General features: G+C 47.3%; 2 protein-coding genes across 13 annotated transcripts in view; both read left to right on the plus strand.

Moving 5' to 3' along the window:
- Positions 1 to 3473, plus strand: part of LOC120372949 (Grid2 interacting protein) — an 85634-nt gene extending 82161 nt beyond the window's left edge. For all 7 annotated transcript variants that reach the window (XM_039490532.1, XM_039490537.1, XM_039490533.1 and 4 more), the window contains 2 exons: positions 166 to 330; positions 1147 to 3473. In XM_039490532.1, the coding sequence (XP_039346466.1) occupies positions 166 to 330; positions 1147 to 1218 (237 nt within the window). In that variant the 3' untranslated portion in view covers positions 1219 to 3473. The remainder of the gene's footprint in view (positions 1 to 165; positions 331 to 1146) is intronic.
- Positions 3474 to 6482: 3009 nt separating this feature from the next.
- SLC5A11 (solute carrier family 5 member 11) lies at positions 6483 to 25749 on the plus strand. 6 transcript variants are annotated; one of them, XM_039490551.1, is made up of 16 exons: positions 6483 to 6698; positions 9362 to 9391; positions 10861 to 10932; positions 11771 to 11875; positions 12588 to 12647; positions 13727 to 13831; positions 15407 to 15512; positions 16659 to 16739; positions 17212 to 17417; positions 18377 to 18512; positions 19212 to 19319; positions 19997 to 20147; positions 20684 to 20852; positions 21779 to 21994; positions 23181 to 23343; positions 24477 to 25749. In XM_039490551.1, exons 1-16 carry the CDS (start codon positions 6690 to 6692, stop codon positions 24695 to 24697), a joined length of 1938 nt encoding a protein of 645 aa, XP_039346485.1. In that variant the 5' UTR covers positions 6483 to 6689; the 3' UTR covers positions 24698 to 25749. The 6 variants fall into 6 exon arrangements, with proteins under 6 accessions (XP_039346485.1, XP_039346484.1, XP_039346483.1 ...); XM_039490550.1 differs by lacking the exon at positions 9362 to 9391 and adding an exon at positions 9668 to 9844; XM_039490549.1 differs by lacking the exon at positions 6483 to 6698 and adding an exon at positions 9668 to 9844 and having other exon boundaries at positions 9315 to 9391.
- Positions 25750 to 25824: the final 75 nt, after the last annotated feature.

The raw sequence follows: 25824 nt of genomic DNA on the forward strand, positions 1-25824 counted from the left end.
TGTGGGGGTTTCTTTTTAACTAGTTTATCAGCCCACAGTTGCTGTGCTCACATTGCAGGGGACCTTTTGTTGGGCTGTAGATGAAAACCCACCCTTTTCGAAGCAGCATCTGTTCAGGATCTTGCCACAATATGGTGTAGTTTTCCCTTAAACCATTCCTCTCAGTCTTTCCTGGAGAGCGCCCATCCCACTATAAAATCTCTGGATGACCTGCAGCATAAGGCCATGGAGGAATTCAGCAAAGTGCTGTCCTTTTTTGGGGAAGACTCCAAAGTGACCACATCTGAATCTTTTTTTGGCATTTTTGCTGAGTTCATGAGCAAGTTTGAGGTGAGTTGCATTGCTATAGAGCCAGCAGACATGGATGGGGTCTCACCGTAAAGGCCCGGGATGGGTTTTGCTGCATCACCTGCTAGTGGGGCTTAGTTTAGCTTTAACTCAATATTTGGCTCTGAATGTGAGTAAAATCCAAATCTTTAAAGAAAAGCAAGTCAGGAATTGGCTGGCTCAGGAGACTTGGATGATACTTCAGAGCCTTTCAGCTTTAGGTCACCAGGCCGAATATTGACCAGATGGAAAGTGAAGCAATTGCTGTTACCATCTGATGGGCTGTTGTGAAGGGCACTGATCACGGGCTTGAGTCTGAGCATAGGGACAGCGAGTTCCACAACAGACTTGGCATTACCTGGCACCCCTTGCCAATGGGCCCAGCCAAAGGCGAAGGATGGAAAGGGCGCAGAGACAGACAGTCCTCCCAGGACAGTCCTGAAGCACTCCCGCAGGGCACTGTCAGAGGAAACCTGCCTTTGCACAGCACATGCTGTACTAGGTCTGTGGAAGAAGAGAGGACTTCAGTCTCAGAGGCTCAGTGCAGTCCCCTGCACCTGTACTGAACTTGCTGTAGAAGAGGAAAGTTGGGCATAGGCCTGATCCTCTCTCTGCTTGGCACCATCCCTGCAACCAGATTCACTGCCCTCAGCCACTCATGCTCACCACTCCTTGACTTGGGTAGAATTTGCATGGAGCAGGTTTTGAGGGCAGAGTGCAATCCTGCGTGTTTCTGCGAGGCTGAAGCGTTCTCCTTGTCCATGGAGAGCTGACTTTGCCTGATGACACATCTTGTTTTGTTTCCTTCTCTCCCTGCAGCGGGCGCTCAGTGATGTGCAGGCCTGCGAAAGCCAGCGCAGTCCCAGGATGACCTCGCCCCTTGCCTGGTGATGGGCTTGTGGTGACATTCGGTGCAACACTTTATTGCCAACAAAGTGCAGTTGGTTCCTGTTGGTTGTAAATATGCTGCTGTCATGTTAGCACCAATCAGAACCATGGACAAAGGCAAAGGGGCTTCTTTGGTGGTAATCTGGACACTGTAGGAATAACTTCTGTGAAAAGGCACCATGGATGGGTCCTGGGATGGATGTATGGGTGGGGCAGGGTTACAGAGTTAAGACAAACACTGTGTTAGTCCTAACTACGGGATCTTACGTTTAGTGCCGTAGATTTCCAGTGCATTGTTGAATCAGGTTTGCAGACCCACCAGGATGTAGAAACCCCTTACATTTTTCAGAATCTGTACGTCGGCAGTAGCAGACCCTGGGAACCCTGCCCAGGACTCTGTTGTGGGTGCACAAAGCGTTTTCTTCTCCCCACGGAACAAGGGCTCAGCACTCTCCCACTATGGGACACAGGCACTGCTCCCAAGGCGTCAGAGGGAGAGCAGGGCCAGGACCTGTCCCTTACCCAGTGAGCAAGAGCTGGTTGGGCACAGAAGGCAGCACATGCCAAACCCCTTGAATTGGTGATGGAGCTGCCACTGGAGCGTGCTCTCCAGAGAACCTTGGGAGGAACCGCTGATGAGTCAAGATGAATTCCTCCTCAGAGTCCCTGCAGCGCCTTCAAACCCACCAGCCAGCACTTAATTTTTCCAGAGCTCTTACCCAGTCAGAACTCCCACTGACCCCGCATTGGTTGAGGCAGGGCGCTTCAGGGTTTGGCTCAGAGTCTTTAATCCTGGACTTCAGCAGGGAAAGGTCAGTGATGATGTCAGGAAATTACCTCCATGGTGTATCCACTTTGTCCCCAAACATAGGTCCAATATGATTCCATCCAGTTGCTTTATGCAGTGGGACAATCCTGAAATTCCTACCTGGCTGTGTCCTATTTGCTTAGGTGTGTGGCAATGACTGATGGGTCTGGACAGTTTACTAGAAAATTAACATCTTCCTCACCAGATCTACATGGACTTGCCAGGAGACACAGTTCACTGAGCATCTTGAAGCCTCCATAGAAAGTGTAAAACCCTTGGCAGTCTAAAAGTCTAGCAATCAGTGGGATTCCTTCAAGCATCTAAAGCCCTGCAGTGTAGCTTCTGAGGCTAGCCAGAGAGCCCAGCAGGAAACCAAGTATGTGCTGTACCTTTCAATCATTTACTGAGGGCCTGTAGTTCTGTAGTAACATCTGACATAATGTAGGATTCAATCGATCCTTCATGCCAAGTGTATTTTGTGAACGGCAGAACTGTACACACCATGCTCCATTGCTCTGTCAGCCTCTGATTATTGTGTAGGTAAATTTAATGATATCTGAGATATCCTTCTGGGATTAATGCTCTTCTAGACTTTTGTGGTCTGCATGTGCCTCCAGGTGATACAGCTTGCTAAGATCCTTACAGCAAGAAGCATCAGTGCGTTCACATTGTTGGGCATTATTTTGTGCAAAAAGCAGTCATTGCCTTTCAATTCTGATGTGCTCTAACATCCTGCTCCTTGAAACACTCCAGCAACACCTGGAGCTTAGGTAACATTTCTCATCCAAATGCTTCTCCTCACTTGATGCCAGAGCAAGAGGTCCTCTCACAGCCTGTGCGGAGAGTAGAGAATCACCAACTGGTGCATTATTTACAGGAGACCTTATGTGCATCAAATCCTTTGTTTTCAGTAATTTTAAAACTCCCTGCTGTAGAAAGTGATGTATATTTCCACAAGTGTTTTCAGTTTTTACAGCTTTAAGTGCCAGGTCGCTTCTAGCATTGTATTATCAGCTGCCCAAGCATTGCATTATCAGAGCCGTGTTTTTTCTCCTTGATTTATGATAGGACAATGCATATTTGTCTCCATTCTGTGTTTCAGATGCTGCATAATGTGTATAGTTGATCTTTTTTTAAGCACATATTATGTATTTAAACCGTTTGAGGTTATTTTGAAACTGTCATTAATGAAAATGCTGTACATAGACTTTGCTACCTGTTGTAACTTGACAAAATAGCTAAAACTCCAATCGCTTTGTTTCCAGATGGTATTTTTATGTGAAAATTTTCAGAGAACCAGAACTTCTGAGATATGGTTATTTTATTTGATAACAGGACTATGTGTATAGTCACAATTCAGTCTCTACCCGAAACCTATGTGCTGTCCCCAAAATAAAGCTCCTGCGGTCTGCCTCCCAACTGCATTTGAGTCCATTATAGGTAAAAACTATAACACACCCTGGTTTTCCACAATAGCCTTATAAAGAGCGTGTATTTCTGTGGTTGGCAGCTTTTATAACTGCACATCTTAAGACTGAATATTTTATATGCCCTTCTTATTCCCTTTAGAGATCATTGCTCCAGTTAGGGAGAGGTTTAACTTGTTTAACCATCTCAATAGCAGCAGTAGAACAGAAGGGATAATTATCTCTGAGGGAGGCTTCCTGTGAATCCATACTCAGAGTAGGGTGGGGAGTGAGGCGGGAGTGGTTTGGGTTAAAATACGGCTGCCATTTTACATTGCTCAGCAGTAAATATTTAGTCTGTGCATGAGCCAGAGAATTGCAGTCCTCTCAAAGGCAATTGGAGCAGGTTGAGCTCATGTTCCCTAGGGGATTTCTCTCCTGTGGCAATTGCTTCATTTGCATTAGCAGGAAATAAACCATGTGAGTGATTTCCCAGATTTCCCATAGTGGTGGCTGGTAGGCACTGTGGCTTTTTGCTCTTTGCATATATGTAATGGTTTAATCTGACAATGAGGCCTCAGCATAGGCCTAAACTGTAGACTGAGTTTGAAAGAGTTTTACAAAATGCCACAGATAAAATCCATTCACTGGGCAAGCCCTCAGTGCCACGTACATGTAAAATAAATGTACCTCCTTCCTAACTCTCTGAGCCCTGCACAGCTGTTAGGTGAACAGACAGGCTAACCCGAGTCAGACAGCTGAGCGGGTGCCCCAGCCTGCCTCACGCACACCTCCGGCATTCCAGCAGGCGATTCTGAGGCAGCGGCACTTTCTAGAAGAGCCCACTCACCACAGTTAAATACCAAGCAGCCCTTTCAAAGGTGCCCTTAATGAATGAGAACACGTGCAGCTGAGATGAGCTACTGAGTGCCATTGAATATGCTGACCTAAAGCCACCACTGCAGCTATTATCTGACACAGGCTGTAATTGGTTCTTGTCCCACAGCATAACTTAAGTCACATGCTCTTGAGATCAGTTGATTCTTTGATGATAACCTCAAACACTCTAGGGGAAAAAAGTATCATTTGAGAGCTGCCCCTGCAGCCCTGTGCAGTGAATCATTAACAGTTTGTGCCTGGACTGTTTTGTGGCCGTGCGCCACTTGTAAGGAAAGGCACAAAGCACTCAGTCTCCTGATCAGTGTCAGACACCTTGTCGGCCTGGCTCCTCCCCTGCCTGGCTCAGCTCTAGGATGTTGTCTCCCTCTTGCACCAAGAACAGAATCATCCCCAGCTAAGCTGAGGTTCGATTTCAGATCTTGGCATGTGTTGGGTTTTCTCTGTTTCCTGCAGCAAAAAAAGGAAACTCTAGAAAAAATTGAATCGCCTCAGTGGAGTCACAGCAGAGACAAGTCTGATTCAGTCGAGACCCAGTGGACAGAGTAGCTGGGATAAAATGACACCTGACCAGCATCTGTGACCAAACCTGAACCTCTTCTCTAGCTACCTTTAAAGAGATTCAGAGTCCCTGCACTTCCTGGGGTCCCATGCACTGAGGTAGGGGCTCAGATACCATGGCGGTGGATGCTGTGAAGGAAATTTAAGAGAAATCCCAGAGGAAATGACTGTACTCGCAGCATTTTCTGGTCCAGCTCCAACCTGGAAGGGCTGAAAATCAGCCTAGGTTCAGCTGTGTAGGTGCAAGAGTCTGGAAGCTGGCAGAAGGATCTGGCTGCTGAAGTCTTAACTTTTTGAGGATCTGCCTGTCACTGGTTACAGACACGATTCTATCAAATCACAGATATTGAATCCCAGGAAATTCAATTAAAATATTGCTAACTATGAGTCAGGCCCCTTAAAATCATGTGACGGGGGACAAAATCACAAGCTTTTTCTTTGTCTTCTGATTTCTAAGCCTTTGGGATTCACTCAAGTCACATTTCCAAGCCTTTTTTCACAACTGGGAGGGTGAGGACTTACCTTTTTATAAAAATGAAAGCTGAGATTCTCCTCCCGTCTCCTGGGTCCAGCTGAGGGGCTTTAAGAGAGAGATCAAATACAGCGAGACTTGCAGTGGCATCACCAGAGTTGGTAACACTGGTTCAATTAGCCAGTTAATGAACAAGTGAAACAAACAGATGAGATGGGTTCCCTAGAGTCCTGTGAAGCTTCTCAGATCTATCCCGGTGGGAAGTGCTTTCCCACTCTTCAAGGCCACGCTGTGGGAGGCAGTTGGGATCCCAGGAGCTCTCATCCTCCCAGGTGATGATGGTCACCACAGTGTCAAAGTGGAACAGTGACCGTGCCAGCTAAAAGGCCAGTAAAACATAGCCTAAGAGAATGGAACGCTTTAAAATCCTGACTTCAACCCACAGCCTCAGGAAGTGGATCCTGCCTGGGCTAAATACGTGAATGGGTTAATACTAGTGTTTTGAATACCACTGGAAGCAGGGGATATTTCTGAATCAAACATGTTCTTTGACATCATGTAGCGCTGTGGGACCTTCTGGCTGAGAACAGCATACACGGCAATGCTTGGGGCCTGCCTGGCCAGAGGCCAGCAACAGTATCTATTTCACAGGGTTGTATAGTACCTCGTGCTGCAGCATCTCAGTGCTTTGGAGAGTTCAGGTCCCTCTTTAACATTTTTAATCCATGTATTATTTGACGTTAGTGGTTTATTTATTTTAATATATTTCTGTCAGAGATTATGCCTAAAACAGAAGGCAAATCTAGATTCAGATTGGGATCCAGATGAGAGGTTAATATCTGGATTTTGGATTTGTGTTCTGAGCACTCACCCTGCCCCAAGATTGTGGGGTGAAGGGGAGATGGATTTTCCCCCCTGCTTTTTACAGATCTAGGGCTTGGCTGTGACTTTAGATACAGAGCTGGATTTCAGCTCCCCTTAGGCCTTGGGGAGTTCATCTTGGTGGGTTGGCAGAGCCCATCCTTCAGTGTAACTCATCTTCCTTTTAGCTGGAATGATTGCTTAAGAGAATCGCACACTTTGGAGTTTGACCCCACAAGCCCTGATAGTGGAACAGCACAGACTTCACACCAGGGGAGAGAGGGACTGAAACAGTAACTAGGGCGAATTAGTTTAACTATCCCCCTACACATTTTTCTTCTCATTCCTTGTGACACTGTTAACAGCTTCACTGGCAATTCCTGGTTCCCTGGCAATATTTAAGCTGCCCTGTGGGCTGGCAGGCGGTTGGTCGGTGGTGCCTAGCGCAAGTGAACAGAATGGGACCCAGATGAACATGGTAAGTTCCTTTTCAGTGTCTTGCTTGTGTCTGCGATGGTTGCAGTTAGTAGATGGGTTCAGTTCTGGTTGTGGACTCAGTTTTATCCCTTCCACATCTATGGTGTTTTTAGCAGGTGAAAGGAATTAGGAATGTTTAAAAATCCTATTTAAGAAGCCACAGAAGTGATACAATCCCGGTGGGTTACGAGACACCCACATGGGGTGCCCTCTCTCCCAGGCCATCGATAAAGGGCTGGCTTCAACAGATTCATTTCAATGCCACAGATGTTCTTTGCTCAGAATCCCTGACTAGCGAAGCACGGCAGCTCATGCCAAGGGAACTACGGGAGACTCGGTTGTGATCTGAATTAGCAAAACAGTCAAACTTTCCACTAGCTCAAGGCACACATAGAATTTGAAATCAGATGCATCAGAGTTTACTAAACTTCTCCCTGCCCCCAGGCAGGCTGTCCTATGGGGGATCCTATGGAAAGACCAGTAAGCAAATACCTACCACAGGCTCTAAGTTCCCCTTGGCATTCCACTTTATATCTTCACTCCCTTTCTTTACTGCTGTGAAGTACCACTGCAGTGCTGGCTGTGTGCTACAAACAGCTGCATGTGGGGTGAAGCAACTCCTGTACAAAAAGCCATAATTCCTGCATAGTGCTCAGCACGTGCCGCTCACATTGATTTCAGTTGCAGCTGTGGGTGCTGGGCATCACTTGGGATTTTGGCCATTCTATGGTAAATGCTTTACGTGGAAGGGGCTATAGGCATGTCAGACAGAAGTAGCAGTAAGTAGGATGTGTTCAAACCTGGTGATTGAAAGCAGGTAATGGATCCTCGCTCCCTTGGGGGTGGTGCTCACCATTCAACTCTCCTCCAGCTGCATGAACCAAATGCAGCTACTCCTGAAGCAGGATATGCCGGAGGACTGAGCCCAACAAGGGGCACTGGCGAGAGCTGGCACTTTTGAATGTTTGGCTAACGGGATGAAACCACTTCATTGTGCTGTCATGGGATATTATTGTGGTGCCGCTGCAACATTGCCTCAGTGTGTGAGGATGTGGGACAAGCTGTTGAGAATCCACCCTCTCTCTGGGTTCTTTCACTCACCCAGGCATGAGAAACTAGCCACGCCAGAGACACGCATGGCTGGGGACAATTCCAAGCAACCCTTTAGGGAGAAGGTAATGCTTGGGACTGGTCCCTTGGAGAGGCTGCTTTGTTTCCTTGTATCGGTAAGTGGGCGAGGCCCACGGACAAGGAGCTCTTTTGGCTCTCACCTCCTCAGGGCTTTGTGAGGCAGAACTCGTTTGTCTGCTCCTCACTTCCACAGCACCAGGCAATAAGAGTCTCTTTGTCAGAGGAGCAGAGCGCTGGGCCAGAGCACACACTCTGGGGCCTTTTGGGTGAGACAGCCCACCTCTCCCTCTCGGGGTGTCGGTTTTTCCCCCCACCCAGGCAGCATCGTAAGGTGCCCCATTTTGGGCACAAGAGGCCAAAGGCTCCAGCCTGTGTGTGACGAGTGAGCGAGGAGCAGCAAACGCTGGATCTGGCCATCCTGGAAAGGACCGCCCTGCATCCAGCTTCCTGACCTGTTAGAAGGGCGCAGGGCGAGTCCCCAAGAAGGGAAGCTCTGTCCCCATTCAAAGGAACCAGCTGCGAGGAAAGGAAAGGTAAATCACTAAGGAGCTGGGCAGGGATGCGCTGGTAGGGGGTCACGGAGGCTCCTGGGAAGCCCTTGTTAAAGCCCCACCATCGTACTGAAGGGAAGGTGCTTGGGGCAACCTCCCTGCTTCTAGTTGCCCCCTCTCTGGCTATGGCTAAAGCAGCCCCGTAGATAGGACTTTCCCTGTGCTTCTGCAGAGCAAATGTTCTGCCTGTGCAGGGGACGCAATTGTACGGAATGGTAGATTTGTTCAGCTCGTTCCCCAGGGGAGGACACCTCTCCTGGAAGGTCTTTGCTCTGTGCCCTTGCTGCACATGGCACAAGCTGGACATTGCAGGGCACTCTCAGCTCACTCAGTGGAGCTCTCAGATCCCAGCATAGACAGCGGCCAGGACACTCAGTGGTTTGTTCACCCTCCGGTGCCACCTCCCCCTGGGCCGGGCTTACAAGAAAGAGCTTTTGTTTAAGTGGAAAACAAACAAATATATCACCCCCCGCCCCCCCCCCCCGAATGGGTCTGTCACAGGCAGAGGGAGGAATGTTTGTGGAAGCCTCTGGTTAGGTGTTGGAACCTGTCAGTGCCGTGCTTGGCAGCAGCAGAACTACACAAGCAAGGTTTGCTGCTCATCCCTGGTGCCTCCGCGCTTCCCCCGCCCTGCTGGGGGTACATTGTCTCAGCGCCTGCTGATGCGTTCCCATTTCCCCCTCCTGCCATGCGGGGTGGTAAGGGAATGGCACGGGCAGTGCCTGGACGCCAGCCATTTGGACTCACTTGTGAGGTGGTTCAAACATTCTCTCCTCCTGGGCCCAAGGCCAGCTCCGAGTAAAGGCCAACAGAAAGACTCCCGCTGTCCTTCTCTGGAATCCGGGTTGGGCCCTTTGATGGTAGCACAGAGCGACCAACCATCGAGATGCTGGGCGTTCACATTCACCCTCGCTCTCCTGGTTTCCATGGAAGGAATTGCTCAGCTCTTGTTTATTTCATTCTTTCTTCTGGCTATTCACAGGCATGTCTGTGGCTGTGGCTTCTCTCCAAGGTCAGTGCATACAGTGCTGCCAAACCTGCAGCCACAGGGCCCCTCCAGACCACCAGTTCCCACCCTGTCTGGCAGTGGTTGCTCCACTCCCCACAGCATGGGGTAGGAGCTGCTGCACAAAGGTAACACGAGTTGCCCAGAGGAAAAGCCCACCCACCAGTTTCACACACCATCCCCTGCTGGCCCAACTCAAGATGGGAGCAGCATCCTCACTGCGCTGCCGTCACTGCCATAACAACACAGGTCCCTATAACTCTCTATCCCACTTTTCAACAGATAAATGCATCGAGAAAGAGAGGAACTGAATCCGTGTGAGACGCAATGGAGACCACTGGTAGCACTCTGCCCTCTGTCACTCCCAACTGGAACACATTTCCCCAACAGATCTTGGAGGCTGTGGACATTGTTGTTCTTGTTCTGTATTTTGTATTCGTCCTGGCGGTTGGATTGTGGGTAAGGAAATGCTCTTAGATCCTTTCTTATGTGTCCTGTTATATTTAAAGGTGATGGTTGCACAAGTAGCACTTTTTAATTTTTTTACTAAGGCTTTCATCAGGCCTAACTTCACTGGCATCAACTGACCAAATCAAAATGCACAACAGTGTTTTGTGTTTTTCCCACCTGTTCACCCAGATCTAGGGATCCCAAGACTGCTGTTCAGGGTTAATGTGTTTTTTTAAAACACTTGAGGATCCTTCAGTGGAAGAGGTGTAGACATTCAATGTAATATTATTGCTAATGTTTGGTGTCTAGCCTGGACAGAATCCAGCACACATGTTAGGCTGCTTCAGAGCTATCCAGGAAATCATATCGGTTTGACAATAAGATTCTGATCGCAGATCCTGCAAACTACACGTACTGTTAAACTGTAGCAAGCCCATAAATCAACTTTCTGGCAGGGCTTTTATCACAGGAAAAGGCCAACCCAGCTGCCACGAGATTGGACAGGAATTGCTGCTCTCTTCAGATACGGGGGCAAAACTCATGTAGTGTGATATCTGATAAGTGGAGACTATAAAAAGTGAGAGTCCAGAGTTCTAAGTCTAACCCTGCGTGTCCCTCTCAGGCACATCTGAAACAAGTGATGTCCCTAATCGGTGACCCAGATCTGCGTGCATTCCTCATGCATCTGGAGTGATCGTGACGTTTATTGCAGAAAACACTGAACCAGGAAGCTGAGATTGTAAAAAAAACTTTGCATGTGATACAGACCTAAATCTCTCCGTGGTGGCAGTTCCCTTTCTCCCTCAACAACTATTGTTCATGGTAGTGTCCCTCATTTCAGATCTTCGCCACTCAGGATCCTATAGCTGCAGCAATTGAGGGTTCTTCTGCCATAACAAACTCACCCACGTCTAGAGGGGATGACAGTATAAAGTGTTCCTCTGGGGAAACTGCTGTGCTCTGTAATGTTCTGAGCAGAGCTTGGAGAGTTCTAAAGCTTTTGTCCTGTTTTTCTGCTTTCCCAGTCCATGTGGAGGACAAAGCGAAGCACGGTGAAGGGTTATTTCCTGGCTGGAGGAAAGATGGTTTGGTGGCCTGTAAGTGTCTCCATCTAATTGCCTATTCCACCATGTCGCAGTGAGACTGAACAGTGCTTTTGTCCCACTGGCATGTCTCTCTATGGTCAGAACGGGAGAGCCTGTGACCTGCTTTTCCAAAGTCTACAGGGAGGGGGCACTTTCCATCCAATAATATGCCTGTCACAGCCCTCACCTCCTGCACCAAGATAGTTCCTGTTTGCTGACTTGCAAGACTCATCTATTTCCTTAAACATTGGGTTGGGGCTTCTGGGGCATGGGTGGCTGGGTCTCTGGAGAGGAAGGGGCATTTAGCTGGTCTGGTAGGGGTAGGGGTTTGATTTGGGATGTGCTGATCATAACGAAGTAAATAAAGCCATAACCAGCTAACTGATCAGTTGGCGTTTCTCTTTGTTTCATCCCGTGCCCCTTTGCTTGTCTTTGAGGCTCCCCAGTGAAGGGACCGTGACGCCGCGGCTAGGAAGCGGGCTGCTTCCATGCAACCTGACAGATGAGTGACAGAGCAGGAGGGAAGGAATGAGGTCTGACAGCAGTACCGGTGTCAATGAGCGAATGGGGAGAAGAGAAAAGGCAGCAGGGGCTAGGAGGGAGGGGATTTCAGTTCCCACGGGTTGTGAGGAACTTGCAGTCTGGCCTGTGGGAACTGGGGCTCTGCAAAGTCTAATGGAATGGATCCAATGGCGAGCTAAATGCAGTGGGAGACACTGGCCCACTCCATTTATTTACATATGGCTCACTTCTGAGACAACCCCCCACCCCCGGGCTAGGAGCGCCTCCCAGGGTATGAGAACGATGCCTTATGCCATACATGGAACTAGCCTCCTCTTTATCTCCGCAGGTGGGTGCATCCCTGTTTGCTAGTAATGTTGGGAGTGGGCATTTCATAGGCCTGGCTGGATCAGGGGCAGCATCAGGAATCGCTGCGACGGCGTATGAGTGGAATGTAAGTTTTACCCTGCAGGAGCTGCTCTCAATATCATTGGAAGTTGGCTTGGTCCTTTTGAGTTTTTACTGTATTGCATCCACATGGCTCCATCTGCAGCTATGTAAAAGACAGAAGCTGTTTCCATATTAATTAATTATATTATATTTATTACATTTGTATTTATTATTCTAATGAGCAAGGCTAGTTCAGGTTGATCTAACATATCAGAGTCAGGGTCCTCAATCTGCTCCACTCTGCTTGGCATTGCAGCTCATACAGGGGCACTAATGTTGGGCAACATTACATCCTTGGTCAACACTGTAACAACCTGTGCCTGTGTAGGTCTTTGTGGTTGTCACTATGCTGCATACAGCGGCTCCTTGAAACTTCACAGGAAGAGCAGGAATAGAATTCAGATCCCTTAGCTCCAAAACCCCATGACCTACTACATGAGCTAGAGAATTGCTGTTAGCTATATAGGGTGTTTGAGTCACAGCTGAACAGTTGTGTGTACACACACATAGAGGCATGCATGGGTATTAGCTAGGGTGACCAGATGTCCCGATTTTATAGGGACAATCCCGATTTTTGGGTCTTTTTCTTATATAGGCTCCTATTACCTCCCACCCCATCCTGATTTTTCACATTTGCTGTCTGGTCACCCTAGCATTAGCCAACTGACAGCAGCATTTTTCAGTATCTCTGACCTGTGTTTCCTTTGCCTCCCTAGGGAATGTTCTGTGTTTTGGTGCTGGCCTGGCTGTTTCTTCCTATTTACATAGCAGCTGGGGTAAGTCAATGGGCCACACTATGCATATCAGTGACTTGCTTTTTTAACATCCTTTTAAATGTATGGGTTTTTAAATGCTGAACCTTCTAAAAAGGCCTGTGCTGTGGGTAAAAGTTCCTGAAGCAGCAGCATTCCAGGACTCACCTGCAGGGGTGTTCTTCTCTTGATGTACTAACTGAGAGGAGAAGCGCCCATGAAAGATTTACCTTGGAAAGGAAATCAGTCAGGAGATCTCATGGATGAAAAAACATAGTTTAGAAAAGGGATGAAAGAGGGGACAGGAGGGAGGACCCACTCGTGTTGTGCCCATCCAAGCAATGCCATGTCCCACTGCCAAGAACAAGCGCTACTTCCAAGTGCCTCCTCGGAAATGAGACTTCAGGGATAGAGGCTAGAGCAGGGGTTCTCAAACTGGGGGTCGGGAGGTTATTACATGGGGGGTCGCGAGCTGTCAGCTTCCACCCCAAACCCTGCTTTGCCGCCAGAATTTATAATGGTGTTAAATATTTAAAAACGTGTTTTTAATTTATAAGGGGGGGTCGCACTCAGAGGCTTGTTATGTGAAAGGGGTCACCAGTACAAAAGTTTGAGAACCACTGGGCTACAGTTCAGGTGGAAATGGTGCTTCCCTGACACAACGATGAGGAGAGAGGTTGTGGTGACACTTGACATTCCAGAGCCACTGCCAAGCGACTGGGGGCAAGTCTGGCTTTACCAAGTCGGGGGACAGGTGATGCCTTGAGAACTGCTAGATAGGGTTAGGCCAGGGGAACCACATGGGGTGCACAGTTCAAAGAACAAAGCAGATGGTGTTTTTGCAGTCTCTAAGGGGTGTGAAGGCTTCTTTATCAAGTAGCCTCACTGGACCTTGTGCCAGACCCTAAAGGCAAAATATTGGTGACCATTCATTGTGTAAGCGTGTGGAGCTGAGAGGGACAGACATTTCCCAGCAGATATGCCAAGACACAGCAACTGGCCAGGGTTTGTCAACCACACAAGGTCTCTACCAATGCCTCTATTTGTTGCTTAGAGGAAGTTGTTGTATTCTTCCTCCTCTGATACAATCTCCTTCCCTGCAGGTTACAACCATGCCTGAGTACTTACAGAAACGCTTTGGTGGCAAAAGAATACAGATCTTCCTGGCAATTCTCTATTTGTTTATCTATATATTCACCAAAATATCAGTAAGTAAGAAGAAGGAAAGAGGACTGACTAGAATTCACTTTGAAAGAGTATGTCTGTATTCATCTATGGGACTCATAAGTGCAACTGAGTCCTGGTCCCCTCGCTGCTATAGTGATATTATGAAAAAGTCTTGGAAGAGTGGAGAAAAAGGATGGATTTCAATTTTTCAAGAAATTAGGTGCCAAACCCAGGATCCATAAGCTTTGCCATGAATGGTTTGAATGTTTGCTGCTGTCAGAGGGAGAGCTTGGTAATGTATCAAAGCACACCCGTCCAGTCAAGGGGAAGGAGTCGTTTTCATTGGAGATTTGTCTGTTGTTAGATTTTTGGCACCTGCTCAGTTAATTTGGCTTGTCCTCTCTGTACATTTCTTCTGACAGCAGCAGGATATAGGAGCATATGGGAGTGGGATGCACCCTGCGGCTGGCAGAAGGAGCGAGTTTTCTGGCTGCCTAGTTTAGTAATTTATTGCTCCTGTTTGCTCTAATGCTTTAAATGAGTGATGTATTCACCCTTTGTGAAGGGCCTTGCCAGCTGTTAATTAACCACCACATAGTGCTTGAATTGACAAAATAAGAAGAAAAACTCCTAGCTGGGTGTTTTTCCTTTTACAGGCAGCAGTGGGAAGGGTAGACTGGCACATGCCTCTCGCGCCCCGCCCCCCTTGAAACTGAAGATGTCTGTGGTGTCAGACTGGGGCCAGGTGGCTGGTCCTTGATAGGGTTTTTTTTATGGAAACAATCAACTATTGTTTTCAAATATCTGATGACAAGTTTTCTGAGAGAGAAATTGGATCATTCCAATCCCCGGTTGCTGAATAATGGGACAGGCCCATTTATTTACAGCTGGCCAAAGTCATCAGGGCTTTGCACATATACATGCTTTCATGGTCTGCAGGTTGCATTTATACCTAACTCTTCTACAGTGCAACCAGCTTAGGCCACCAGGACACAAGGAGGCTGCATCATGGTTCCTAACCCACAGCTCTATAACAACACTCTGTGGAAAGCCCTGCTGAGGTTCATCCAACCCCAGTCAGAGGAAAGGAATTTGCATTGTGCCAAGCCCTGGAGCTCTGGCTGGCTACTGTCTTCAGAACTCCCCATGCACAGGGCTCCAGCACATATGGCTGCTCCAGTTTCGGACCCTCGTTGTCCCCTCACTCCTTGGCTCTCACCCCGTGCCCGCTGCTCCTGAGGAATGGAGAAGCGACCCCCACCAATAGAAGTAATTTCTTCTTTGAACTCAGCTCTCTCTCAATGGAAAACTCCCTCCCCACCGTGCAAAATGAGCATTTTCTTCATTAAACTGCATCTCAAAACTAAATTGAACTTGGCTGGTAATGAGGAGTATGGAGAAGGAGGTGAGGCCAGGTTAGGGTTTATGTGGAAGTTGGAGCAGCTGCCTTTAAGATTGATAGAAAACAGAGAGTCATGAAAAGTGAATAAACAGGTTGGTCCTTGAGAAACACCAGGTTTGGTTGGCTTAGCGTACACTGTGCATCTACTCAGCTGTCTGGCATTACGCACTGAGCTGTCACCATTGTAACCCTTCTAAATGTCTGTTTCCATTAGGTTGATATGTATGCTGGGGCCCTGTTCATTCAGCAAGCCTTACGCTGGGATCTCTACATCGCTGTCATAGGTCTGCTGGCAATCACTGCTATTTACACTGTCGCAGGTGCGTCTCTGTGTTTCAGGTCATAGGAATGCAATGTTATACATCTTTGCTAATGGGTTGAGAACAGCCGTACAATGTGCCATCCATCTCCCGTGTAATAAGTATTCAGCAGTTTCCACAAGGTACCGTTCTATAAAGTACTTCCTTATTAGCCGAGGCACTAAATCTGTCCGCCTGCCCTTTACCAAGACGACTGTTTATAATGAAAAAACTAATTATAGTAACACACTTGTCAAAAAAATTACTCTCCAGGTGAGAGCGGGTGAGTGTAATTTTACAAGGCTGGTGTAAAGTGCCTGCTTAAAGCCAGCCCAGGTCTGTGCACAGCACTCTCTGGCTCAAAGTGGAGCCTCATGGAAGGTTTTTGCTCAGGACTTTTCTTCCTTTTGACGTTACGGGTGTATAAGTGAGAGCCACACACAGCACTAGGCAGGGTGATATGGGAAATATCTTCACAACTTGGATGGAAATGATGCCATGAAGGGAGTGAAATGTGTGTCCAAAACGAATGGGAGTTTCTCTTCTTGCAGGGCTCACCCCCAGCGATGTGGGCCGTACAGCTACAGGTCTGTCACATCTTGTGCGCATTTAACATGTGCAAATTCAGCTTTACGCAGTTGGCAAAAACAAAAAAAAAGAGAAAAATAACAATTTAAATACTGTTCCTGTAGTGCGGGCGATTCTGCCCGCCATTACACTCAATGTAATTTTGACTATACGCGGTTTTCGCTTTACGCGCTGACCGCAGAACGTAACCCCAGCGTAAGATGAGACAGACCTGTACTTCCTTTTTGTTGTTGTTATGTTGTCTTTTTGAAGCAGCTTCTGTTTCAATTGGGTCCTTCCTTCTTGTGGTTTTCAATGCATCTCCTGTAGAGATTTCTGCTATGGAGTTTGGGTTTCTAGTTACAAAACACTGACTCACTGTGGTTCAAAACATGCAACATTTCAGCCAAAGTATCAGCCCTGGGAGTTGGCCAAACCATCCCACAAAGTGGTCAAAACAACCCACAAAACATCCCATTGTGTCAGGCAAAGCATTCTGGCTGTGCTACTGGCCAACAGACTTTTGCAAAGCACATGTTATTACACAGAACAAACCCAGTTCCCGACAACTAGTCCCTCTGATTTTTTTTTTCCCTTTAGGTGGCCTGGCAGCTGTGATTTACACAGACACTCTACAGACAGTCATCATGCTGGCTGGGGGATTAACTCTTATGGGGTTCAGTGAGTACTTCTCTGGGATTTTACTGCTAAAAATACATTTGTTCCTATACTAGAAATCACTGCAAATATGCATCACTGGAACAAGCCAATTAACGTTTATTCAGTGCATCTTGTGAAATAGACATTGATGTTAGAATATTTTCTATACAAATAATCTTGTGATAGCTCTTTGTAGGGTGAAAAGTGTAGGGGTGTTCCATGAAAGATATGACCCCCCCCAAATAAACAGAAAACACCCTGTGGTCTGAGATTCATATCAAAGCAAACAATTACCTCCTCTAGCCAAATAACGTATGGTATTAAACTAGGTTTGTCATTGTAGGTCCTGATCCAACTCCCAGTGAAGTCTATCAGAGTCTTTCCATTGACTTAAGTGGACACTGAATTGGGATCATACAGAGCAAACTGCCAAGAGTGAAAATAATAGCATGACCCTGATCAATGTGGTAATTGCTTCCTATTCCCATTTTAGGCTTTGTTAAAATTGGTGGGCTTGAAAGTTTGCAGGCCAAATACTTTAAAGCCATTGCTAGTAGCCACAAAGGAAACAGTAGCTGTGGTTTACCAAGAGAAGATGCCTTCCACATTTTCCGAGACCCTGTCACCTCTGACCTTCCCTGGCCAGGAGTTCTGATTGGAATGACCATCCCATCTCTGTGGTACTGGTGTACAGATCAGGTAGATCAATGTTTCCTTCACAAGATTAACCCTCAGGTTGGGTTTTGAGACATGCCACCTGGCTGGCTGTAGAACCGTGCAAGCAGCTAAGGCCAAGTTTCATTACAAAACCCAGACTCGGGCCAGAACCTGGGCTGGTTTAGTGTTTCTGTGGAAACCATGTGAAATCTGATGATTTCAACATCAAAACAAAACAAAATTTGATACCTGCAGCTAAGTCAAATTAGAGTTTTGGAGCTCATTTGAACTCAGATATGTAACATGAGGGGCATGGAAACCCCAAACGATAAAGTGGGCGTGTCTGAATTCTGTGTGAACCCACCCCCTTCAGGCTGTGCAGGGCTCCAGTTGCTGTCTCTTCAATTGTAAACAGCAGTGCCAGGAAGAGCAGAATCGTAACAAAATCCGTATCAGATATTTCTGGGGTATTTGTTTATCAAACTTTTTTTTACAGAGTGAGGGTCAATTTAGGGGAGGTCAGCAAGTTTACCCGTGCCCTGGTTTGTGAGGCAGTAGTCCTGTCGACCTGACAAGACCTGTCAAGGCGTATAAGATACACAGGGTCCAAAAAAGAAGAAACTGTGGAGAAAAATGACAGTGGTTTCCGTAGCTTAGAAGTGAACACAGTGAGATTTCCCTTGCATAAAGGCAAGACGCGCTAGTTAAAGCACCATAGGTGAGTCAGCTAATTCATGGCATAATCCTAAAAGGTTCGGCGCAGCCACTGGGAGTTATGAACACTCAGCACTTTGCAGGATCAGATCCTTCATGATGATGATGGTCTGAGTTCCCTCTCAGTTAAGTCAATGCAATCTAGAACAGAGTCTGGCCCTAGAGGTCCAGTATGATGCTTTTGGAACCAGCATGTCCAATTATAAATAGAAACATACATCACATCATCTTGCATCTATTTACTCTCCCTGCAAAGCACTGGATCAAACTATTTTCCTGATTTACAGGTCATTGTTCAAAGGTCCCTTGCAGCTAAAAACCTCTGTCATGCCAAAGGAGGTTCGTTGTTGGCCTCCTATCTGAAAATTTTGCCTCTCTTCATGATGGTGATGCCAGGCATGATCAGCCGGGTTCTCTTCCCAGGTAAGAGTTGAAGGAGAGAAATATTCCTTGCGTCTGTCACCACAGATTGTAGTGTGTAAGTGACACACCCGCCAGAATAAGCTAAAAGGTTGTAGCAGCTCAATTGCCAGGAGCATGAATTTGCAGTTCGTAATAGATTTTTTTTCAGATAACACTCTATTAATCTATACTCATCTTGCTCCCTAGGGACCACACCCCTTCATCCTGAACACAAGTCCCAGGTCTCAGGTGCTTCCTGTAGCAACCCAGCTTTAAGAGCTGCCCTGATGATGTTCCCTCTGGATCCCATGTTTGTAGCACTCAGAAAAGAAAAGACCCTAAAGTCTGCTCCCTGAATGTTCTAAGCCACAGAGAGAGAGCGAGAGAGCGCATGCATGTCTGTCGATGTTAGCACATGTCTGGAGGGAGTCACTGGTTTCTCATGGTGAACAGCATTAGTTTTAAAAAAGGACAGCGTTCAGAGAAGAGAGTCAGGCATACAAGACAAATGAGCTGTTAAGGCAAATCTTGACTAAACCTATTGCAGTGGGCGGGATCTTTTACACAGAAGATAAAGACAAGAAAGGGGAAAACTCAGAGCTACTCCTGTGAATGTGCATGTGTTTCATTATCTGCTGGATGGGTTTCACTCCATGGTTACTGTCTGGACATATTTGTTTCTTGTCACTAATGGATTACTTCCCCCCATGTTTATTGTAGACCTGGTGGCTTGTGCAGACCCAGAAATCTGTCGGAAAATCTGTGGCAACCCATCTGGCTGTTCTGATATTGCTTACCCCAAACTGGTCATAGAACTGCTGCCTCTAGGTGAGGAGCTTCACAGCCGCTAACTAACATGGACAGGGCCTACACCAACCAAAACACAGACTGTGGGAAATGTACGGGGAGGAGAACAGACTACAGTCATGATATTGGGGTTGATATGGGGCCTGATGTTATATTGACGAAAAAGGAATAGCATGCAAAATGACCCACAGCTGCTGTGAGAGGCCTCTGCTGGGGAGCAAGGCATCCAGCATTCAGGAAGTCTACTTCTATCACCTGGGCACAACTAGTTCCCTAAAGGATGAGGACATCGTAGTGTCCAAATGTATTGTTATCTGTAACCTGAAGGGGAGCACAATCACTATAACACAGGAGTGAGCAGATGGATCAGGTCTCCTTCTTGCATCTCAGATGCCTCTCTGAGCCAGCCAGCTACCAGAGGAGAGTAAGGACTCTGCCCATGCAGACAGCGCTATAGTGGTCCAAGAGGAAAGACTGACAAGTTCATATGGCCTGTGAGGTCACCTGCTGTCCAGGACTCTTGGGAGGGCAGTGTAGGTGGCAGTCCCTCAGCACAGAGGAAGGGCTGAGTTCAGAAGGGAGCTGCAGCCGTTAGTCTGAGAGGTTTGACTGATGGGGGGTGAGGTTGGACTCTTAGTGGTCTGCCCACGGTCTGTACATTGTTACTAGAGCGAACATGCCTCTCCCTTTGTTTTCAGGGCTCAGGGGCCTCATGATGTCAGTGATGATTTCAGCACTTATGTCCTCCCTGACTTCCATCTTTAACAGCTCCAGCACCATATTCACCATGGATCTCTGGCGGCACTTCCGGCCCCGTTCTTCTGAGTGGGAACTTATGCTTGTGGGCAGGTATGGAACTCTAGGGCATGGTGTGTTACATCACAGAGCCTGTCCTGGAGATGTTTCACACCCCACTCTGCTCTCTGGTGCCCTGGTGTAAACTGAGAGCAACTCCTTCATCTTGAGCCCATTGCTCCAGACCTACCCTGCAAGAACTGAGAGAAGAATTTGGCCCTTCCAGTCCATGGTATTTTTTTTTCTGTTGCCAATGTTACATTTTCTTTCCCTGGTTGCTCATGAGAATGAATCTGGCCCAGCGAATGGATGTAAGTTATAGCGGCAGAACCAGGATTTAGGAGGCTGAGGTGGCAGAAAGGCACCCGAGGGCAACAGCATCTAGATTTGGGTGTTTGTGTGAGGCTGGACTCTGACGGAAGACAGGCAAGGGGACAGAGTACAGCTGAACAAGGCCGGATGGTGGGGAGCACCATTGGGCAGATTTCAGAGAGAGGAGAGAGCTCTCCTGGGAGGGGAGCTGTCGGGGGAGACCCTCATGCAGAGGAAGGGGCAAAGGCCAGCAATAACACTGTCTTTTTCTTGAGCAGGGTGTTTGTGCTGCTGCTCGTGGTGGTGTCCATTCTGTGGATCCCACTGGTTCAGGCCAGCCAAGGGGGGCAGCTATTCATTTACATCCAGACAATCAGCTCCTACCTACAGCCCCCTGTGGCCATGGTTTTCATCCTGGGCTGTTTCTGGAAGAGAACGAATGAACAGGTAACACTTGGGCAGGGTCTGACACAGCGTGCTCTGTGTGCTGGGTATGAGCCCGTCCATCCGCTGTCTACACGGACAGATAGCCAGGCAGCTAGAACAGCTGCACTGTCACTGCTCCGCCTCTCCCTTGTGGGCACTCTGCAGAGTGACTGAACTCATGTTTGGGGCATTTGGTTGAGGCCACGCAGCCCATGCAGCAGGGAGCACTTTCTACTGCTCTCAGGCAGCTCCCTCGGCTGCTCTAGGAGAGAAGGCAAAGGTTGCCAGATGCCTTTCACAAACCTAGGAGCAGAGATTTGCAAGCCATGGCCTTGCACTGGTGTAACCCAGGACTTGGAGTCCATGGGGGTGGAAAGTAAGCTGGAGGTGGGGAAGGGAGGGGTCGCAGTGGCACAAGATGCCCACAACCTCCACTTCTCTGGGGAAACTGGAGCTGGCCAGTGCAACCGCAAAAGAGGGCAGTGCTGGCTGGGGAAGGGTTGTATCCAGGCTCTGGAGCATCCTCAGGGCAGCCTGTGCTGGCAGGACTCCTGTGAAGCAACAGCCACAGGTAAAGCAGCCCATGATTAGGGCAACCATTGGGTGGGTAGTGCTGCAGAGGTGGGAGCTGGTGGCTATTGGACAGCACCAGCAGGTCTAGATAGTGGCTCTCCTCCACTGGAAGGGCAGTCAATAGAACAAGGTGTGCTGAGTGTGTATAAGGGAGAACAGCATAAGGAGGAGACAATGAAAGGGATCTCAGAAACCCTCCCAAAAGCCCAGTAACCCTCCCTCCCCCGAATGTGCTGATCAGAATGTCACGGTTGTGACTGTAGCATATCTCACTCCTGCCGGCACTGAGCCTGAGAGCCAGCGTGAGCTTCGTTGCCAGATATGATGTAGACATATGTTTCCTGTTCCATCAAGGAATGATCTTCATTTCCTAGGGTGCGTTCTGGGGCCTGCTGACAGGCATGCTGCTGGGCTTCATCCGGCTGGTGCTGGACTTTATCTACCTGCAGCCCCAATGCGGGGAGCCAGACCGCCGGCCAGCCGTGGTGAGATACGTGCACTACCTGTACTTCTCCATGATCCTCAGTGTCATCACGACAGTCACTGTGGTGGTCGTGAGCCTGCTCACAGAACCTCCCTCGGAAGAAATGGTGAGTCTCCCCCAGCAGGTTTCTTTCACTATTTTTTAATGGACATCCAGTAAGGCCCCCCCCCATTATGCACCCATGGGGATGGATGTTCTCATTCCTCCTGTACACACGAGAACACTTGTAATACTGTATCAGACCACAGATCTGTCTAGTCTGCAGGGCCAGCTCCAGGCAGCAGCGCAGCAAGCAGGTGCTTGGGACGGCCCATGGAAGGGGGTGGCACGTCCGGCTCTTCGGCAGCAAGTCCCTCAGTCCTTCTTGGAAAGAAGGACCTGCCATCGAAGAAGCAGCAGTGGTAGAGCTGCTGCCGAAGTGCCGCCGATCGTGGCTTTTTTTTTTCTCCCCCCGGCCGCTTGGGGCGGCAAAAATGCTGGAGATGGTCCTGTTAGTCTGGCATCCTGCCTTCCTGCTGTGCTAGGTGACAGCACTGGTCCCTCAAGTCCAGAATCCCACCTCCAGGAGCGGCCAACACCTGGATGCTCTGGACAAGGGTCTCAAACCCCAATATGTGTATTTTAATCTATGACAAGTTGGCTTCTTTCATCATATTATTGTCCAAGAGGCTTTGGCCATTGGGTCACCTTATTAACTTTCTCAAAGAACTGCAGTTGATTAGTGAGATAGTTTTTCCTTATAGAATCCTTTACCTAGATCTTGTCTGAGCACAGTGGAAGCAACCCGCCTGCTTCCTCTGGAGTAGGTTCCTGCCAGTCTACCTAACTCCTCAATGCATACCGAGACTATAAACCTCATCCAGTGCTGGATCCATGTGTGTATTCCCAGATAATATGAGATGAAAGAATATCACGAAGACCTTCTAAAACTTATATAATCTGTTCTCTGCTTTTAGTTTTGTATGACACATCACAGCAGAGTTCTAGTAGTAACCATCATCATCAGGAACATAGCAGTGAAGTAAAACAGGCAAGTTTCAGATCAAGGTTTAATCTGGATAAACAGCACTTTTAGTGCTGTTCTGTTTCTTGCTTCATTTGGCCTCCTCATATCTATTTCCATAGTACCTTATCAGCGCTGGATGTTCCCCAGCTCCAATGGGGCTGCCCAGGTAGGGGACCAGAATTTGGTCCCAAGTGCTTAGAAAATATAAGAACCCCTCAAAGCTGAGGTATTCCCTTTAAACAAACATAGGAGCAGTTCTCTTTAACAATGCTCTTCATGCTGACAGATCAGTCATCTCACCTGGTTCACACGCTGGGATCGACCAGCCAAGAAACACCCAGCAGACAGTACTTCTCCTGATACTGGAAGTGGTGTATGTAAGTCTGAGTGTCCGCCTGCCCAGCTCGATATTAGCGTTGTTCCTGAAAATATTTCCGATGACAATACAAGTAAGTGCCTTGTTACTATATACAGCACGCGCTTCAATTAAAATCAGTCCTATGCATTTTGTAAAAGTTATAAAGGCAGGAAATGTTAAATGAATCTTCCTGCTACTTTCAGATTTCTGTATCTTCAAGGTGCTGACAGACTTTTTTCCTACAAAGACTAAAGATCAGGACTGTGTTTCTTCTGTATCTTTTAATGGTATCACATATCTTTGCAATGGAGCAGGGAACCCATATTTCTGCACCAGGGAATAATGCTGTTAGTATCTGCTGCAGGGAGAGTTGGTTGGAAAATGGAAAAAAAAATTGCCAAAGTTTTCACAAAATTCCATTTCTGTTTTCATTGGTATTTTCTGACCAGCTCTAGTGGCAGGGGAAACACAGAACCCTGAGTCGAGCTCTTGGCAGGTTGCAAAGGAGAGTGTGCAAACATTTTTTTTTAATGTGGATTGATGTACCCATGTAAGGTACACACTTGTATAGATCCTGATCCTGCCCTTCTCATACGCCCAGAGATGATTGTCAGTGTTTTGCAAAACTTGCACTATGGCTTAGGTAGCTTTGCAGCCTTGGCTGATGCATATTCCTTTATGTGCAATGAAATTAGTATGAAGTGGAGCAATGAGTTAATGCACTAGTCTAGAATGCTGATTCCCAGGCGCTGGGACTTTAGCCTTTTGTGACTGGCATTCTAACTTCCTCCCTGCCCTCTCCCCAACCCGTGTGCACCACTGTTACCTGCTTACTGTTGGGTTATGCATGCCCTAATCTTCAGAAGAGTTTGGGGAACTTGCATTCACGAGTCCTAACCCTGGCCCTAAGTGGGTTCAAGCATACAGAAACAAATGGAAGATGATGAGCACAGCCATGTTTTTAGACTTGGCTAACTGACACCATTCCTTAAACGGTTTGGAATGGCAGGATTTGAATTCAGATCTTTAGAGCAGAGTGCCACTGACGTGACAAGTAGAAATGACTGTAATGGCTTGGTGGAGTTAACGTGTCACTCTGAAGAGTTCTGATATGTTTTCTGTGTAGTAATGTCAAAAATGATTTGTACAAGGTTGTAACACTCTGTGTTACTGGAGTTTGTTCCATGGACAGAACTTTTACCTCACTAATTACTATCACTGTAGGTGTGACTGGAACTCAGAAAGGGTCTAAACTGATGAGAGTCTTCTTGTGGCTCTGTGGGATGGAGAGCAAACAAGAACATCCTCCTGAGAACACAGCTGCTACCAGCCCTGAACATGCTGTGGCTTCCTTGGATGAGCAGCCTTTGGTGAAACACATTCTGAACATCAACTTGATACTATGCATATGTGCCGGCATCTTCCTCTGGGGCTACTTCGCATAGCAGCTTGCCAGATGATTCAAGGGACACCGTCAGCTAATTTTAGGCCCCCAAATTAAGATTGGTGTAAATAATAATAATATAATCAGTGATGGTTCAGTGTGATTTGTAATCCATTCTTACATTTCATAGAAAAAAACCTTAAGTATTTTAGTTACACTTAACAAAGGGCTCGCTCCTGAGAGTTGCTTAGCTTTTTTATCTTCGGCCTCAGCACCAATGAGATCAGGCCCCAAACAGTGATAGGCTATGCGTGTATAAGGGGTTGGGGGAGGTTTGGAAGGCAGAAGGGGTTTGTTTGGTTACGTTTCACATCTTGATAGTTTTGCACTTAAACCACTCGGGACTCAGGATATCTGCCTGACCTGTGTAAAGCACTTAATTTCTCTGTGCCTTAACTCCCCCTCTGTAAGAATGGCTAATACTAATCCTTCCCCACCTCCAAGCGGTGCTGTGAGGATCAATATTTACGTCTGCAGGGTACACAGATACTGTAGTGATGGGGACAGTATTGGCATATAGAGATACTATATCCATGAAGGAAAACAAAACATTACACCAAAATGTATGTACATGGATAAATGTGTGTGTGTCTATGTTGTACAGCTCATAGGTTCCACTGGCATTTCTGTAATACAGTTTTTTTAATTGTTTGCATATATTTAAAAAAAGTTAATGAGTTTCTTAGCATGGGAAGTTAAATCTTCTGCAGGGCTGTAAATCCAAACACAATGCTGAGGTTAGTGTATGTGGACTAGAAAATGAAACTGACAATTTCACTGTCAAATGAGAGTGTATGGCTCAAAAAGTAAAACAGCATCAGTGCTGAAGAGTATATGAGGCTTCTTAAATCCTGTCAGTTAATAATGTCAGGTGTTGTTGGTAACAGGCAGACAGAGAGATCAGCGTATGTGTATAGGACATTTTGACAGTGTCCCTTTAGGTTTTTTTTTTAAATAAATTAGGTGTTATTACAAGCAGAGGTTTTTATGAGCACTGTAATGTATTGTCCTTTTTTAAACCCCTGACCTTGTTAATAAAAACCTGTGTCTTTATGAGTCGCAGTGGAGTCAGTGGCGGGCAGGAGGGTGCATGCACTGATTGCACCCCCGGCATTGCACCTCTGCAGC

This window comes from Mauremys reevesii, linkage group 10 (assembly GCF_016161935.1).
Source record: "Mauremys reevesii isolate NIE-2019 linkage group 10, ASM1616193v1, whole genome shotgun sequence".
Classification (NCBI taxonomy): domain Eukaryota; kingdom Metazoa; phylum Chordata; order Testudines; family Geoemydidae; genus Mauremys; species Mauremys reevesii.